Source organism: Tilletiopsis washingtonensis (assembly GCF_003144115.1).
Source record: "Tilletiopsis washingtonensis strain MCA 4186 unplaced genomic scaffold FA09scaffold_4, whole genome shotgun sequence".
NCBI classification, from domain to species: Eukaryota; Fungi; Basidiomycota; class Exobasidiomycetes; order Entylomatales; genus Tilletiopsis; species Tilletiopsis washingtonensis.
The window spans coordinates 385,955-400,160 of record NW_020312001.1 but is presented as its reverse complement, the minus strand read 5'-3'; the positions used below and the strand labels follow the sequence as shown (position 1 = coordinate 400,160).

At 67.5% G+C, this 14,206-nt stretch overlaps 6 protein-coding genes across 6 annotated transcripts; 2 read left to right on the top strand and 4 right to left on the bottom strand.

The window, feature by feature from the left end:
- Positions 1-170: 170 nt before the first annotated feature.
- FA09DRAFT_305112 (hypothetical protein) lies at positions 171-2,127 on the bottom strand. Its single transcript, XM_025740493.1, has 6 exons — positions 2,059-2,127; positions 1,637-1,923; positions 1,550-1,582; positions 978-1,495; positions 399-925; positions 171-337 (listed from the first exon to the last, which is right to left on the bottom strand). The coding sequence occupies exons 2-6, from the start codon at positions 1,855-1,857 to the stop codon at positions 257-259; spliced, it is 1,380 nt and encodes a 459-aa protein (XP_025600328.1). The 5' UTR covers positions 1,858-1,923; positions 2,059-2,127; the 3' UTR covers positions 171-256.
- Positions 1,867-2,915, bottom strand: FA09DRAFT_203762 (hypothetical protein). Its single transcript, XM_025739450.1, has 2 exons — positions 2,059-2,915; positions 1,867-1,923 (listed from the first exon to the last, which is right to left on the bottom strand). The coding sequence occupies exon 1, from the start codon at positions 2,687-2,689 to the stop codon at positions 2,096-2,098; it is 594 nt and encodes a 197-aa protein (XP_025600327.1). The 5' UTR covers positions 2,690-2,915; the 3' UTR covers positions 1,867-1,923; positions 2,059-2,095.
- Positions 2,916-3,033: 118 nt separating this feature from the next.
- Positions 3,034-5,263, bottom strand: FA09DRAFT_328178 (hypothetical protein). Its single transcript, XM_025741672.1, has 8 exons — positions 4,297-5,263; positions 4,227-4,241; positions 4,138-4,177; positions 3,974-4,088; positions 3,610-3,916; positions 3,494-3,560; positions 3,407-3,439; positions 3,034-3,354 (listed from the first exon to the last, which is right to left on the bottom strand). Exons 1-8 carry the CDS (start codon positions 4,982-4,984, stop codon positions 3,198-3,200), a joined length of 1,422 nt encoding a protein of 473 aa, XP_025600326.1. The 5' UTR covers positions 4,985-5,263; the 3' UTR covers positions 3,034-3,197.
- A 187-nt stretch (positions 5,264-5,450) lies between these two features.
- FA09DRAFT_328176 (hypothetical protein) lies at positions 5,451-8,130 on the top strand. The gene is made up of 10 exons (XM_025741671.1): positions 5,451-6,309; positions 6,364-6,503; positions 6,554-6,633; positions 6,686-6,907; positions 6,964-7,026; positions 7,087-7,198; positions 7,251-7,294; positions 7,352-7,490; positions 7,552-7,664; positions 7,721-8,130. Exons 1-10 carry the CDS (start codon positions 5,852-5,854, stop codon positions 8,018-8,020), a joined length of 1,671 nt encoding a protein of 556 aa, XP_025600325.1. The 5' UTR covers positions 5,451-5,851; the 3' UTR covers positions 8,021-8,130.
- A 102-nt stretch (positions 8,131-8,232) lies between these two features.
- FA09DRAFT_294648 (hypothetical protein) lies at positions 8,233-10,654 on the bottom strand (the record flags this gene model as incomplete). Its single annotated transcript, XM_025740085.1, has 7 exons — positions 8,233-8,983; positions 9,035-9,190; positions 9,245-9,929; positions 9,959-10,216; positions 10,270-10,305; positions 10,359-10,484; positions 10,549-10,654. The coding sequence occupies 7 exons, from the start codon at positions 10,652-10,654 to the stop codon at positions 8,233-8,235; spliced, it is 2,118 nt and encodes a 705-aa protein (XP_025600324.1).
- Positions 10,655-12,033: 1,379 nt separating this feature from the next.
- FA09DRAFT_315640 (Oxysterol-binding protein) lies at positions 12,034-14,049 on the top strand (the record flags this gene model as incomplete). The annotated part of the gene is made up of 9 exons (XM_025740810.1): positions 12,034-12,542; positions 12,596-12,627; positions 12,684-12,779; positions 12,837-12,919; positions 12,981-13,170; positions 13,383-13,491; positions 13,547-13,660; positions 13,716-13,813; positions 13,869-14,049. The coding sequence occupies exons 1-9, from the start codon at positions 12,297-12,299 to the stop codon at positions 14,047-14,049; spliced, it is 1,149 nt and encodes a 382-aa protein (XP_025600323.1). The 5' UTR covers positions 12,034-12,296.
- Positions 14,050-14,206: the final 157 nt, after the last annotated feature.

Genomic DNA, 14,206 nt, shown 5'->3' with positions numbered 1-14,206 from the left:
GGCCGCCGCTGCCGGCCTGCCCGCGCGCGCCGCTCCGCCCGCCGCCCGCCGCTCCGCCGCCGCCGCATGCGCGCGCCGTGAGAAGGTCCGCAGAAATCACGTGCTGCCGGCCTGGACCCTGAGCCTGCTTCCGCTCCCACGCACTCCGGGTCCGCACACACAAGAACACACCGTGCGAGCAAGTGCGTGCAATTGGCGAGCGTAAGTGGCAAGGTCGAGAAGGAGGAGGGCGCAAGAAGCACGGCCGAGAGCACCATCACGGACGCCCCTCGCGCACATTCGCAAAGCGGCTCTGCGGGAAGGAGAGGTGGTTGGGGCTCATCTCGAGCTGGCCGAGCTGCAAAGAGTGACCTGCGTAAGCCTCTGCACTGACTGCTTGACACTGCCTGCACACTCACGCCCCGCCGCACCGTCTGCACAATGCTGCGCGCGCCCACGGCGTCGCCGCTCATGTCCCAGTAGAACGTGCCCGCCAGGCCGGCCCAGTTGACGTAGCCCGCCTTGTCGGCGGCCGTCTCGACGCTGTCGTACGTGACCCACTCGCCGTCGGGCGTGCGGCACGAGGCGGCGCCGATGGGGTCGCTGATCTCGACGGCGCCGGGCAGCGGCAGCGCGCGGTAGTCGTACACGCCGGCCTCGGCCGTGCCCTTGCCGAGCCCGGCGTAGCTCGACCCGGCGCCCGCACACTTGGTGAAGGAGCGCCCGTACAGCGGGATGCCGAGCACGAGCTTGTTCGGCGACACGCCCATGCTCTGGAAGAGCGAGATCGTCGCCTCGCACGATGGCGCTGGCCCACGCAGGTTCGCCTGCATTTGGATGAGCAACGAGTGGCCACGGCCTGACAGGCAGCTCACCTGGTGGTTGGCCGTCGTGTTCCAGGAGCCAGCAAAGTCGTACGACATGACGTTCCACAGATCAAGCACCTCTGCGCAGCGTCAGTACAGACGGCAGTGCGGTCGATACGCCGCCGGGCTCACCGTCCATCTCGCGCACCCGCAGCAGCTTGAGCTTCTTCTCGCCCGCCGGGCTGGCGATCGTGAGCAGGTAGCGCGGCTCGCCCTTGTACGCTGCGTGAGCGTCGAGGCCGGCGCGCATCTCGCGCAGCAGGAGCACAAAGTCGCTCGCCTCCTTTCCGTTCTCGGGGTACTCCCAGTCGATGTCGATGCCGTCGAGACCGTAGTCCTCGAGCAGCGTCAGTGCGCTGCGCACGAACTCGGCACGTTTCTTCGCATCGCAGGCCACAGGCGCAAAGTGGTCCTTGAAGGTCCAGCCGCCGACGCTGATGCTGACCTTGGTGGTGCGGTGCTCGCGCTTGGCCCGCAGCAGCCGGCCGAAGTTGCCGCGCAGCTCGTCCTCGGGCGCCGGCGAGTCAAAGGGCGTCTGCTCGTCGGCCCATGGGTCGACCAGGAAGACAGTGCCGTTGGTCGGGTTCACGTCCGCGAAGGCGTAGAAGATGTGCGTGAGGTCCGCGTAGGGCAGCTCTGCTGGTGTGAAGCTGCAGCAGATGATCAGCGGGCTGTGCACCACTGCGGCTGTCGTGACGACTCACTTGCGTGGCGGATAGATGCTCCAGCTCGTGAAGCTGCGCACAGAGCATCAGCAGCTGCGTCCACGACCATGCATCAGAGCGGCTCACTAGCCGCCGTGAACCTTGCCGTGGCGGATGGGGTTGTACGGCGCGAATGCCTGCTGCACCTGCTGCTGTGGCGATTGCCATGCCGCTCCCTGCTGCTGCGGCGGCGGCTGCCACGCTTGCTGCTGATAACCTCCATGTGGCACGCCGCCGCTGCTGGCGCCGACGCCGAGCTCGGCCTGCACGCGGTCGCCCAGGCCTTTGAGCTTGGAACCAAGACCCATTGCCGGACGGTGATGCGACGGATGCGCGTTCGAAGCGAGCGCAGAGAAGAGGAGCAGCAGGAAAAGCTGGAGTGGTGCGAACATGAAAGGAGGTGCAAGAGGTGCGTCAGAGAGAGGGAGAAGAAGAGGTGACGGACAGATCCGGACGATGCCGAGCAGGGCACAGGCCAAACCGCGCCAGCTTATGTAGGGTCGACTCACCGGAGCGCTCAGGAGAGCAGTAGCTAGCAGCGGATGCTCACGAGCGGATAGAGACAGGGCTTGTGTGACCCGACGCAGGTGAAGCATGCGGCAGAGTGAGCGGTGAGGAGGCAGGAGCGAGAGTGTTGCTCTCCGCGCGCCAGCCGCAGCGCACGCGCCTGCAAGGTCCGAGCGCACGCGCACCGCCTCGCGCGCGGCTGCGCTCGGGCTGCTGTGGAGGCACGCCGCCACGGAGCTCGGCACGCCGCCAGCTCAGGGCCCAGATGCAGCCTTGCACAGGGGGGCAAATGGCACCTGCGCCCGGCGGCACGAATGTCTCCTCGGCACAGCTGCCGAACCCCGCCGAGATGGCGCCGAAGATGGAGCAGCTTGAACGTCGCTGCTGCGGCTGCAATCTGAGGGCTGCGCGTGCGCGCGGCCGCCTGCAAGCGGGACAAGGGGCAGGAGCGCCGCTCCTGACAGCGAGGGGGCAGGTGTAGCTCGCAGCTTCTGCGAGATCGAGGCACCTTAAAAGCTCATCTGGCCTGCTTGAAGCGCCCGAAAATAGCAGCCGGGCCTGCACCCTGAGGCGAGATGTGGCTGCCTGCGCCAGGGCCCAGGCGGCGCCAGGAGTCGGGCCGAGTCCGAGCATCTCATCAGGGCTCGCTGATGAAGCTGACGCGCCCCTGCATCGGATCCATCTATCTCACGCGCAAAAGCCCTCACGGACGCTTCTCTCGGCTCAGGTCCAGGCGGCACAGCCCCTCCTCGCCCCTGCTCAAGGGTCAAGGCCCCTCTATTGCGGCGCGCCAGTGATGCGCTGCAAGGCCTCGCGCACAATGCTCTCGTCGAAGCGTGCCTCGCCATCTGCGCTTGAGGCGACCTCGACCGCTTGCACTCCCAGCGCCTTGAGGCAAGGAGCAGAAGCGTCAGCACAAGGCTTGCGGCTAGGATGTAGTGGCGTGATGTGCCCACCTCGAGCGCAGCCACGTCGACGACGACCGAGCCCGCGGCGAAGAAGACGACGTGCGTCACGTAGTCAGAGACGCTGTGCGCCGGCAGACCAGCATCGGCACGATTGAGCGAGCGGGTGATGGCACTGCCGCGGGTATCATCAGCGACAGACGCTTCCGTCACTCTGCATCCGCACGCTCTCTGTCTCACTTGAGGAAGTCGATGGCATCCAGGCCATCCGTCTCGCGGTCGTGCGAGGTGTTGAGCAGCAGGACCTTGTGTCGCAGCGAGTGTGAGCGGGCAATGGCGCCGCCGACGCCCCGCATCGACAGGCAAGGCATGATGCTCGTCCATAGCGAGCCACTGCGAGCGTGTGAGCCATCGCTCGGCGTCAGGCAAGAGCGCGAGCACGTACCACGAGTAGATCAGCGTGCTGCACTGGTGCAGTCTGCGCGAGAAGTCATCAGCGTTCCGCCAGACAGGAGGACGTCTGCGAGCTCACTGAGAGATGAACTCAGGCGACGGCGTGGGCCGCACCTCCTGGCGATATGCATTCACGTAGAAGATGCCTGAGTGTAGCGTCAGGAGCTGCGCATTCCGCGACACAAACAAGCTCACGGCTTATCGGACTCGGCAGCTGTGCCTGCTCCTCGACGTCCCTGAACGCCAGATTGCCCAGGCCAGTAGAAGGCTCGTCTTCCTCCTGTTCACCCTCATCGTCCGACTGCGGCGCCAGGCCGTCGCCCTGATGCCCGACGGCAGGCTGCGTCCAGGCGTTGGTCATCGTCCAGAAAGGATCGAAGATGGCTGAAGATGGCGTGCCGGGTGCGTGCGTCGAGAGCACGCTGTCGGGCAGCGCTCGCTGCGTGCGTGGCCGTGCCGGATGCGAGATCTCGCACTGGCCGACGATGACCTCTCCGCTTTCCTGGTCACCATGCGGCAGTCAGCTGTGCACTGGCACATCGCGAGGCTATGTGCTCACGAGCTCGGCGGCGATCGTGGCCGTGTGGTTCGTGTTGATGACAGGCAGCACGCGGCCGGCGCTGCGTGCCTGCATCTGCGTTGTGGCCGAGAAGAGAAAGATGGCAGTCTGGATGCTGCTCGCGGCGTGAGCGCCGACCAGTTGCAGATGCCGTCCATACACACCTCCTAAAGAACTTCTGCGCAGCGCTGAGGAAGAAGTTGCCTGCAGCGGGCGTGAGCAGAGCCAGCATGCGAGCGATGCCTAGACGCACCGATCGAGCCACCGCCTGGTAGAGCGACAGTCAGTAAGCGCTGTTGTGCACCGTGTACAAGACATCTCACGCAGATTGAAGTTCCTATTGGCTCTCCGCAAGATCTCGCTCTGGAAGAGCACGAGGAAGCCGCGCACGCACTCCTTGCGCTCCGGCTCGATGCCGTGCCACAGCGCGTGCCGCCCCTCGACGAGGCTGAGCCACTCGAGCTTGATGTCGCGCGACGATCCGGTGCTTGGCAGTCGATAGGAGAGCAGCGCATGCAGTGCGTCGTTGGATGGCGGAGTGGGCGGCGTACCTGCCGAGAGAGGCGGATTTGTGGAGAGCGGGATCAGACGCACCAGCCGCGAGCGCAGGTCGCCGAGCGACGGCCCGCCGAGCACACGGATGATCTCGCTGCTGCTGCCGCCGTCGTCGGAGATGGGCATGGCAAACGTGGCGCCGGGCGTGGCGCCGACACAGCTGTTGAAGCCGCTGCCGCCGCTGATGACGAGGATGCCGCCCGGCCCGGCGCTAGGCGTGGCCTCAGCCTCGGCAGGCTCGACGATCTGCGGCAGAGACAGAGTGAAGGTGGACGCCTCGTCGTGCGGCTGCGGCTGCCCGCTGGGCCGTGCGCCGAACAGCTCGTCCTGGTCCGGCACGGCAGACGATGGGCCGGCCGCAGCGAGGCTGGCATGCCGGCGCGGCGAGGCCGAGCGCGAGGCGGCGCGCGAGGCGAGCGGCGTGCTGCGCGGCGTGCTTGCGCTCGTCGACGCCATCGCGAGCTGCTGTGTGCTGAAGCGAGGTGCTGTTGGCGAGGCAGGCCGCTGAGGCTCTCCTTGGGCTTGCAGCTGGAGGCGGTGTTGGAAGCGTGACGTGGAGGGCGCTGCCGCTCCCACGAACGCGTTGCGCCGCCGTTTACCCGCGGCTGTCGCAGTCGTGTGCGCTCTCTCTCTCTCTGAGCTGCCCACGGCTGGAGTGGTCCTAGACGAGCGCTCCGCGAGCGTCGCACCTTGCCCGCCTGCGCTGCTGTCACCGAACTGCTGTGTCGCGAGAACACTTTCGCTCTGTCCTGCCGCTGCGGGATGCCTTCTGCCTGCAGCTGGCGGGGCAGGGCCTCCAACGGGCTGCAGGCGTGTGAACAGCGAGTCTGAGTACCCTCGCGGTGACGGCGGCGCGGACGGGCGCCGCGGAGCGCGAGCGGCGCGCCAGGACGACCTCCAGGGTGTCGCACGACACCGAGCGGCCGACGTCGATGCCGCCTGCCGCAGCACAAGCCAGGAAGATACAGCAGAACAGCAAGTCGGGGCGTACAGCTCTGCCAGCGCAGCCTCTGCACGCTGCACGCAGCCTGCCACCACGACGCTGGCCGGCAATGCGCGAGCGGATGCGGCACTCCAAGCGGCGCCACGCAGCAGTGCGATAGCAGCGTGTCAACTTGCCGGCGGGGTCAGGGGGTCGGCGCTGCCGGCACGCTCCCGCTCTTCGCCAGCCATGACCAGTCGATGAGCCGCGGCACGCATCGTCGGCAACGCTGCTGGCGGTGCGGCCTGCTGCGATAGGCTCGAGGCTACTAAAGGACGTCGCCGAGGCTGCGCCCCCGCCTCGCAGCCGTCATCGTCTCTTCTGCCCGCTCCATCCTCGCCATGCTCGCCCTCCGCTCCCGCACGCCGCTCCTGCGCGCCTCGGCGCCGCAGCGCAGCTTCGCCACGCTCACGCCGCCGCCGGCACACGCTCCTCGCGCGTCCTTCGCGCCGGCGCCCTTCCTGCTGGAGGATGTGGCGCCGCAGCTCGACGCCGCCGGCCTCAAGGAGCTGCCGCAGTTCACCATCAGCCGCGAGCGCGGCTTCCTGCCGCGCCGCGACCCCATCCCCAACGGCGCCGCCATGCCGCGCGCCTGGGCCACCATGGACCGCCTGCTCGACGACATGACCATCGTGCAGCCCGACGGCTCGCACGGCCTGCTCGCCACCGGCAGCTTTGGCGACGCCGTCATCGACAACATCAAGCCGGGCGGCGCGGAGCTGCAGGTCGTCGAGCGTGCAGTCAAGGACAAGGACTCGCACCTGATCAGCGCGCTGCACCGTGATCTCTGCTTTGCCGCGTGAGTGCAGCAGAAGACGATTGACAGACGCATCGCTGATTTGCATCACCACAGCTCGGCATACCTCCTTGAGCCGGCCGACGTCTCCTTCCGCGCGACCGGCCGCTACTCGCTCGGCCGCGAGGTGCTGCCCGCCAGCCTGGCCGTGCCGCTCAAGAAGACGGGCGATGCACTCGGCCTCGCGCCGTTCATGGGTGAGTGTATCTTGCTCGCCAGCAAGATCAGCGCTGACTTCCTGATGCAGAGTACGCCACGTCGTACGCACTGCAGAACTACAAGCTCAAGGCGCCGCAGCACGACGGCCCCGCCGGCAAGTTCAGCTTCGTGAGTTAGGCTGCCTCGCACCCCATAAGCACCGCTCACTCAGCCACTGCAGGAAAACCTCGAGCTCTGCCGCGCCTTCTGGAACCGCGGTCCGGGCAGCGAGAGCGGCTTCATCCTCGTGCACGTCGAGATGGTCGGCTGTGCCAGCGGCAAGCTCGTCGCGGGCACTGAGGATGCGCTGCGCGGCGCCGAGACGGGCGATGTCTCGCTGTTCGAGAGCGGCATGGAGCGCATGCTGCGTGCCTACCAGGCCATCCAGCTGTCCATGGAGACGGTGAGTCGGAGACGCGGCTGCAATCGCGACCGCTGCTGATGCCTGTCGCCCCGCAGATGTGGAGCCGCAGCAGCCCGCAGGAGTACATGAGCCTGCGCACGATGATCATGGGCGTCAAGGTGGGTCGCCAGGAAACACCCGCACAGCCTGGCCTCGCCGCTGACATGTGGCCATCGCAGAACAACCCCATGTTCCCGGAGGGCGTCGTCTACGAGGGCGTCGAGGAGTACGGCGGCAAGCCGCAGACCTTCAGCGGCGAGAGCGGCGCGAACGACTCGCTCGTGCCCACAGGTAAGCGCTAGCCAGCAGCACGACCGACGATCGCAGCTGACCACGCATGCAGGCGACAACTTCCTTGAGATCACCTCGCAATTCCCTCAGAACGAGGTGAGCCCCAGAGATCCGGCATGCACGCCACGCCGCTGACCCCTCCCCTCAACCCAGCTCACGGAGGAGCTGCGTGCGTTCCGCCGCTACCGGCCCTCGACGCACCAGGAGTACCTCAAGATGCTCGAGCTGCGCGCCGCGCACGTCGGCATCCGCAGCTTCGCCATGGAGCGCAGCGGCAGCATCAAGGCCAAGGGTGAGCACAGGGCCATGCCAGCAGCGCACCGGCGGCAGCTGACATCCGGCCCTGCTCTCAGCGCTCTACACGCTGCTCGTCGAGCAGATTGCGCAGTTCCGCGGCCGCCACTGGGCGTTCAGCAAGAACTACATCATCAAGCGCACGCCCTTTGCCATCGCCACGGGCGGCACGGTGAGCCCTGCCTCTGAGCCGCTCACACGCGCCTCCCGCTGACGCCCGCCCGCAAGAACATGCTGCAGTACCTGCCGCACAACCTGCGCGTCACGCTCGAGGTGCTCGAGGAGAGCCTGGCGCAGTGGAGCGACGCCGACGACGCGGCGCTGCGCGCCACCGACGCCGGCCTGGCGGGCGAGATGCACGTCGTGAGCGTGCGAGCCGGCGCACAGCGCCGCATGCTCGTGCGCGAGGTCGAGGAGCTCGCCAGTCAGGTCAAGGAGAAGGACCCGCGCACGGCCGGCATGGCCATGCCCGCCCAGAACGGCCACACGCCTTCGCGCGGCGCCGTTGGCTGCGACGGCGTCGGCTGAGCGGCTCGCCCTCACCTCTTTCTTCTCTGGGACACCACGCAAGCTCACCGCGGCGCGGTCCGTGTGTGAAACTGATGCATGATAAAGCAATTTCGATCGCCGTTCCAGAGCCGGAGAGCCGTGATATATGTGTGAGATCCTGTGTTTCACACCTCGAAGATCTCGCTGCGGCAGGAGATGAGCAGGGACCGTCAGGCGCCTAGGCGGGGCACTCACGTCGGGCAGTTCTTCCACGCGTCCTTGCCGCCGGGCACGTCCTTGCCGTCCTCCTTCTCGGCGGCCTTGTCGTCGCCGGCCGCCTTGGCGCGCGCCTTGAAGTACGTGAGGCCGTCCTTGCCGCCGTACTTCCATTCCGGGTCGTCGTCCTCCTTGTGGAACCAGAGCGGTTCGAACGTCGTGCCGTTCTTGCGGCGCTCGCGCTGGGCGTTCTCGACCTTCTGCTTGAGATCCTCGGCCTCCTGCACCTTGCCCTCCTCGAATGCGCGCTGGTCTGGCCGCAGGCGCGAGTCCGTCGGCGGCAGGTAGGGCTCGATGTCCTTGGTGATCTCGTTGAGCGACATGGCAAACTTGGTGAAGCCGTAGTAGTCCTCGGCATTGTCGGGCATCTCCTCGGCCTCCCAGAGCACCTGGTAGTTCTCCTTGTCCTTCTGGATGGCAAAATTGTCGCTCCAGCGGCCCTTGCACTCCGTCACCACCTTGCCCTTGTCGTCGTACACCTTGCCCGCCACCTGGTTGCGGCTGCTGTCCGAGCCCCACATGTTGCCCTCCTTGAAGTTGATGACGATGCGCTGCCCCGTGTTCTCGTTTGTGACCTCGAGGTCGCCGACGTGCTCAAGGTACTTGTTGCCCGCCAGCAGGTTGCGCATGAACGAGCTCGGCTTCGAGAACGTGAAGACATCGCCGTCGTCGAGCTCGAGGCGCAGGCTGCCCTCCGGGATCAGCTCGAGCGACTTGCCCCAGAACCTGCGAGGGTGTCAGCGCATGATGCAAGCGCGGACCGGCGCATATACGCACTTGTTCTTGACGGCGCTCCAGCCGAAGCACTTCCAGCCGCGGCCCTCTGCATACGTCGCGACGACAGGCGGCTGGTGCACGACCTTCTCGGCGATGAAGCGCAGGTGCTTGTCCTCGCGCACGCACTCGTACGTCTCGCCCAGCAGCGGGTTCCAGCTGGCAGCAGAGGCGTCAGGCGCTGTCGCAGGCTCGTCATTCCAGCCTACTCACGGCTTGCGGCTGGCGCGCAGCTTCGTCGAGGCGTAGCCGCTCACGGCAAAGGCACCCACGAGGCAGATGCGCTCGATCCAGTCCTCCGTCTTGGCGGCGCGCTCGAGCAGCGCCGGCGCATACTCGTACTCCTCGGCCGACGCCTGCAGCAGCGAGAGCGGGCAGTTGAACGAGACGGGAAACGAGACAGTGCTGAGGTCCTTGCCGACGTTCTTCTTGAGCATCGAGAAGAGCGACACGTCGTCGCCCGAGACCTTGGACGGCAGCGTGGTGCGGTACTGCACTTTGGAGCCGCTGGCGGCACTGCCGCTGCCCTTGCCGCCGTCGACGGTGGCATCGTCGTCGCCGCTGTCGTCCTCACCGTCATCCTCGGCGCCGCTCGACTCGCCCGTCGCGCTGCGCTCCGTGTCGTCGAAGCCCAGGCCCTCGCCCGAGGCGTCGGCGTCGAAGAACGTCGCCTCGCCCGTGCCCGTCGTGTGGAAGCTGCTGATGCTCATGCGCGACGAGAGGCCGCCGCGCCGCGAGTGCAGCGTGTCCATCGTGCCGTCGGCCTCGCCCACGCGCGGAATGCGCGAGTCGATGGCGTGCTGCAGGTTCGCCGTCTCGTTGACGAGCGTCTCGACGAGCGTGCTGAGCTCGGCCATCGGGTCCGTGCCCTGGCCTGTAGCAGCTCCATGAGCTGTGGCTCAACAGCGCAACCTCACACCCACTCACCGAAGAGGCTGCTGAAGAGGCTCGGCTGCGCCAGGCCCTTGGCCTTCATGTCTTGCACGCGGTTCTGCACCTCGGCCGCCAGCTTCGTCACGCCGTCGGTGCTCGTGAAGATGGGCGAGAGGTCGACGCTCTTGAGCTCCGTGCCGCCGCTGGAGCTGACATAGATGCGCTGTGCGCCGCCGGCCGGGCGCTCGGGGATGAAGGAGCGCAGGTGGTTGCGCCACGTGTCGAAGTCCTGCGGGCTCAGCACCTTGATGTCTGTGCAGATGCGTCAGCCTGACGCCAAGCGAGGGCATCACAGCTCGACGCACGGAAGACGGACGAGCCGCTGTCGACGTGCAGCGTGCCTGCGAGCAGGTGTCAGTCCGGCGTGCGCATGCATGCCCGCGGCGGCACACACCGTGGCGCTTGCTGCTCGTGACGCTGGCGTGCGGGATCTCGATGGCGTCGCGCGTCGTCTTGTCGGGCGAGAGCGAGTAGGTGAGCAGGCCCTCCTTGGTGAGGATAAGGTAGCGCTTGGCATAGCCTGGCCGCTGGACGTGAGCGCCTGCGGCACAGCGATGCGCCTCTGGCCGCGCCCGGCTGCTCACCCTGCATCTTCTTGCGCTTCTTCTTGAGCACCCAGCCGGCGTGCACGACATCGAGGTCGGCGACGGCGACGGCGCGCGGGTCGGTGCTGGAGCTGCGCTGCGGCATGGCGGGCGGCAGCGGCGGCTGCAGGAGGTGGTGGTGGAGCAGGCGAGAAGCAGCTGCGCGGTGGAGAGCGGCGCCGGGAGAGGAGAGCACGCCCGACAGGCACGCCGGCTGCACGCGGCCGCGCCGCCGCTGCCGCCTTCCGGCCGGGCGCGCCGCCAGTCTCCCAGCGCGAGTGCGGGGTATGCGCGGCAGCCGGCAGCAGCCGCCTCCGCTCCTGCTCGCTTCTCGCCCGTCCTCCGACTCGCCTCGGGCATGCAGACCTGGACTTCTCCACAGACACAGCATTGCAGCACAGCTCACTGCTCGCAGGAGAGGCACTGCGCCAGCTGCTGCGAGCTCCCGGCGGTGTGGAGAGCACGGCATGGCATGCGCATGATGGCTGCGCGCGTCGTCCGAGAGCCGGGACAGAACGCGCGGCGACGGCCCCGTCCGCACGACCCGGCAGCTCGCAGCAGCAGCAGGGCGATGTCCAGCCGCAGCGTGCTTATTCTATTCCAACGCAGCGGCCCGGCATCGCTGAAGCTGAGCTCCATCGGCGTCACTCTGCGCCATCCTTAGCCCGTCTCACTCCCTACGGCTGCGCCGAGCGAGGCGAGGGTGTGGGGAGCATTGCGCGGCAGATGGCAGCTCGCGCGTCTCTCCGTGAAAGGAGGAGCGAGCGGAGCACGGCTCGAGCGAGGCAACCTCCACAGCCGCCTGTTAGGCGGAGGGAGTCTCTCGCGCCTGGCTGTCTGAGTCCTATTCGCACCCGTCCAGCAACAAGCTCATCTGGCCTGCGATGGGCGCTCAACGGGTGACGCTCAGCAGCCGAGACCCTCGAGACTTGGAGAGGCGACAGCTTGACAGGTCGAAGTCGAGCTGGCTGCGAAGTTGACACGGGCGAGCGACGCAGCGGAGACATGAGCGAGGCGGCCCAGCCGGCAGCGGCAGCACGCCCACGGCAGCACGTCTCCGCGACGCGCCGCTGCGTCATCTGGCGATCGCGCGCTGCTGCACCCACGCCGCCCGCGCGGCGATGGTCGCCCTCGGCGTCGACGGCCGGCCTCCTCTGCGCCGCCGCTCATCAAATAGTCCCGGAGCAGCGTGCCGCAGCAGCGAGAGGCTGCGCGCGTCTGTCGTGGGACGGATGGAGAGGAGCAGCTCGAGCGGCAGGGTGCAGAGCGAGGGCCCGGCGGCCGCTACCAATGCAGTGCGGGGCGGCGCTGCTGCACCTCTGACGCGCGCTTGGGAGCGCTGTCTGGCGGAGCGAGGCGCGGCGAGGCGAGAGGGCGGCGCTGCGCCCTCGCGCCGCGCGGTGCGCGTGCCCACTGCAGCCGGCGCCCGCAGCAGAGCCCGCCCGGCTGCTGCGCTGCTGCGCCGCTCGTCACACGCCGCCGCCGGTCGCTCCACCGCTGCGACGCTCGCTTGCTCCTGCATCCCGACTCTCCATCCACCCCGGCCGCCCGCTCCAGCCCGCAACACCCGCACGCACCGCCGTGCCCACCTCGCCGCCCGGACCTTCTGCACTGCGCCCTCTGCGTCGCGTGCTGCACCTGCCCGCGCGCCGGCCTGCTCCACCTGCGCCCGCTGCTGCTGCTGCCTCTGCCGCTGCCGCTGCACCTGCTAGCCTAGCTCGCCGCATCTCCATCTCCGCACCCGCACCATGGGCCTGCTTGACCACGTCGGCTCGGCCGTCGGCGCCACGAAGCACAAGGCGTCCGGCGGCGGCAAGGATGCCGGCGACCGCCCGCCGGAGGGCGCCGCGGCCGACGACACCGAGGAGCTCGACGAGGAGAGCGGCAACATCCTCGTCAGCCTCATCGGGCAGCTGCGGATAGGCATGGACCTCAGCAAGGTCACGCTGCCCACGTTTGTCCTCGAGCCGCGCAGCATGCTCGAGCGCATCACCGTGAGCGTGGCGATGCGTGTGGGGCTATCTCGGCGCTGACACTGCATCGGCAGGACTTCATGAGCCACCCGGACCTGATCTTCGGGTGGGTAGCGCACGGCAGAGGCATTGCACAGGCGGCGCGCTGACACGCATGCACAGTTGCGGCGCCATCGACGACCCTGAGGAGCGCTTCATCCAGGTCACGCGCTACTACCTCTCCGGCTGGCACATCAAGCCCAAGGGCGTCAAGAAGCCGTGAGCAGCCTATGCGGCATCGCCTTGCCCCTCAGCTGGCTGACCCGCGCCGCGCAGCTACAACCCCGTGCTGGGCGAGCACTTCCGCTGCTCCTACTCGTACCCGAACGACACGCAGGGCTTCTACATCGCCGAGCAGGGTGCGCAGCAGCCTCGAACGCGCTGCAGCGCCTCACGCTGACGCGCCCGCTCTCTCCGCAGTCTCGCACCACCCGCCGATCTCGGCCTACTTCTACGTGTCGCCGGCCAACAACCTGCTCATCTACGGCGAGCTGAAGCCCAAGAGCAAGTTCCTCGGCAACTCGGCGGCCAACTACATGGGCGGCGAGAACCGCGCCGTGCTGCTCGACCGCCTCGAGGACGGCGAGTACGCGATCGGGATGCCCAACATGTGAGTGCTGCGGCAGCGTGTCGTGTGGGTGCGCTTGCGGGAGGGAGCAGGCGCGCAATCCCTTGGGCACAGCGTGCCTCGCCAGAGGCAATCACGGGCCATGGCGTTAGATGTGGGCGATGCGCGGTGGTGCGCAGTCAGGTCCTAGGCAGTGCGATCGCAGCGAAGCTATTCCCTCCAAGACCGCAGCTGCTGACAGCTGTCTGTCCCAGGTACGCGCGCGGCATTCTGTTCGGCAAGATGGTGCTTGAGCTGGGCGACCAGAGCAAGATCCGGAACGAGAAGAACGACCTGACGTGCGACGTCGAGTTCAAGACGAAGGTGAGCGGCGCCGGCACTGCGTTGCGCGCTGTGCAGCGTGCTGACGCGCACGCAGGGCTACTTCACCGGCACGTACAACGCCATCGCCGGCAAAGTGACGCACAACGGCAAGCACGTGGGCGACATCAGCGGCAAGTGGAACGAGTCGATGGAGTACAAGAACAGCAAGGTGAGCAGACATGGGTGTGCGGGCTCGAGCGATGCTGACGTGTTTTGGCTGTCAGACGGGCGACACGCAGGAGCTGTTCAACGCCAAGACGGCCAAGATCGTGCAGAAGACGGTGCGGCCGGAGGAGGAGCAGGAGGAGTTCGAGTCGCGGCGGTGAGTGGCTGTCTGTCTGCGCGCGCGCAGGTGCTGCATCTCACTCCCTGCGCAGGCTGTGGGCCAAGGTCACCCAGGGCATCAAGGAGAAGGACCTGGACATGGCCACCGAGTCCAAGTCGGCCATCGAGGACGACCAGCGCCGGCGCGTCAAGGAGCGCGAGGAGAAGGGCGAGACATGGCAACCGCGCTTCTTCGTGGCCAAGGGCGACAAGTTCTACCCGAAGATCGAGTGAGTGTGCGAATGAGCCGAACGAACGCACAGCCGCGCTGACCCGTATCCTACAGCGCCCTGCCCGAGGAGATGCGGCCAGACGTCGTGGCCAAGTACTTTGCGTCGCTGTGATGGCGCGCGCTAGATGCAGTGTCCCGTGCCGCTTCTCTCTCTCTCCT

Bases quoted from the DNA above. Each gene is read 5' to 3' on its own strand.
- FA09DRAFT_203762 (XM_025739450.1), bottom strand. From the start codon at position 2,689: ATGCTCGGACTCGGCCCGACTCCTGGCGCCGCCTGGGCCCTGGCGCAG.
- FA09DRAFT_328176 (XM_025741671.1), top strand. From the start codon at position 5,852: ATGCTCGCCCTCCGCTCCCGCACGCCGCTCCTGCGCGCCTCGGCGCCG. The intron at 6,504-6,553 runs GTGAGTGTATCT...TTCCTGATGCAG, and splicing joins CGGCCTCGCGCCGTTCATGG to AGTACGCCACGTCGTACGCA. The intron at 7,199-7,250 runs GTAAGCGCTAGC...CCACGCATGCAG, and splicing joins CGACTCGCTCGTGCCCACAG to GCGACAACTTCCTTGAGATC.
- FA09DRAFT_328178 (XM_025741672.1), bottom strand. From the start codon at position 4,984: ATGGCGTCGACGAGCGCAAGCACGCCGCGCAGCACGCCGCTCGCCTCG. The intron at 4,089-4,137 runs GTGTGTATGGAC...CGCCGCGAGCAG, and splicing joins GCGCAGAAGTTCTTTAGGAG to CATCCAGACTGCCATCTTTC. The intron at 3,917-3,973 runs GTGAGCACATAG...CATGGTGACCAG, and splicing joins CCACGATCGCCGCCGAGCTC to GAAAGCGGAGAGGTCATCGT.
- FA09DRAFT_305112 (XM_025740493.1), bottom strand. From the start codon at position 1,857: ATGGGTCTTGGTTCCAAGCTCAAAGGCCTGGGCGACCGCGTGCAGGCC. The intron at 1,583-1,636 runs GTGAGCCGCTCT...CTCTGTGCGCAG, and splicing joins GGCAAGGTTCACGGCGGCTA to CTTCACGAGCTGGAGCATCT. The intron at 1,496-1,549 runs GTGAGTCGTCAC...CATCTGCTGCAG, and splicing joins AGCATCTATCCGCCACGCAA to CTTCACACCAGCAGAGCTGC.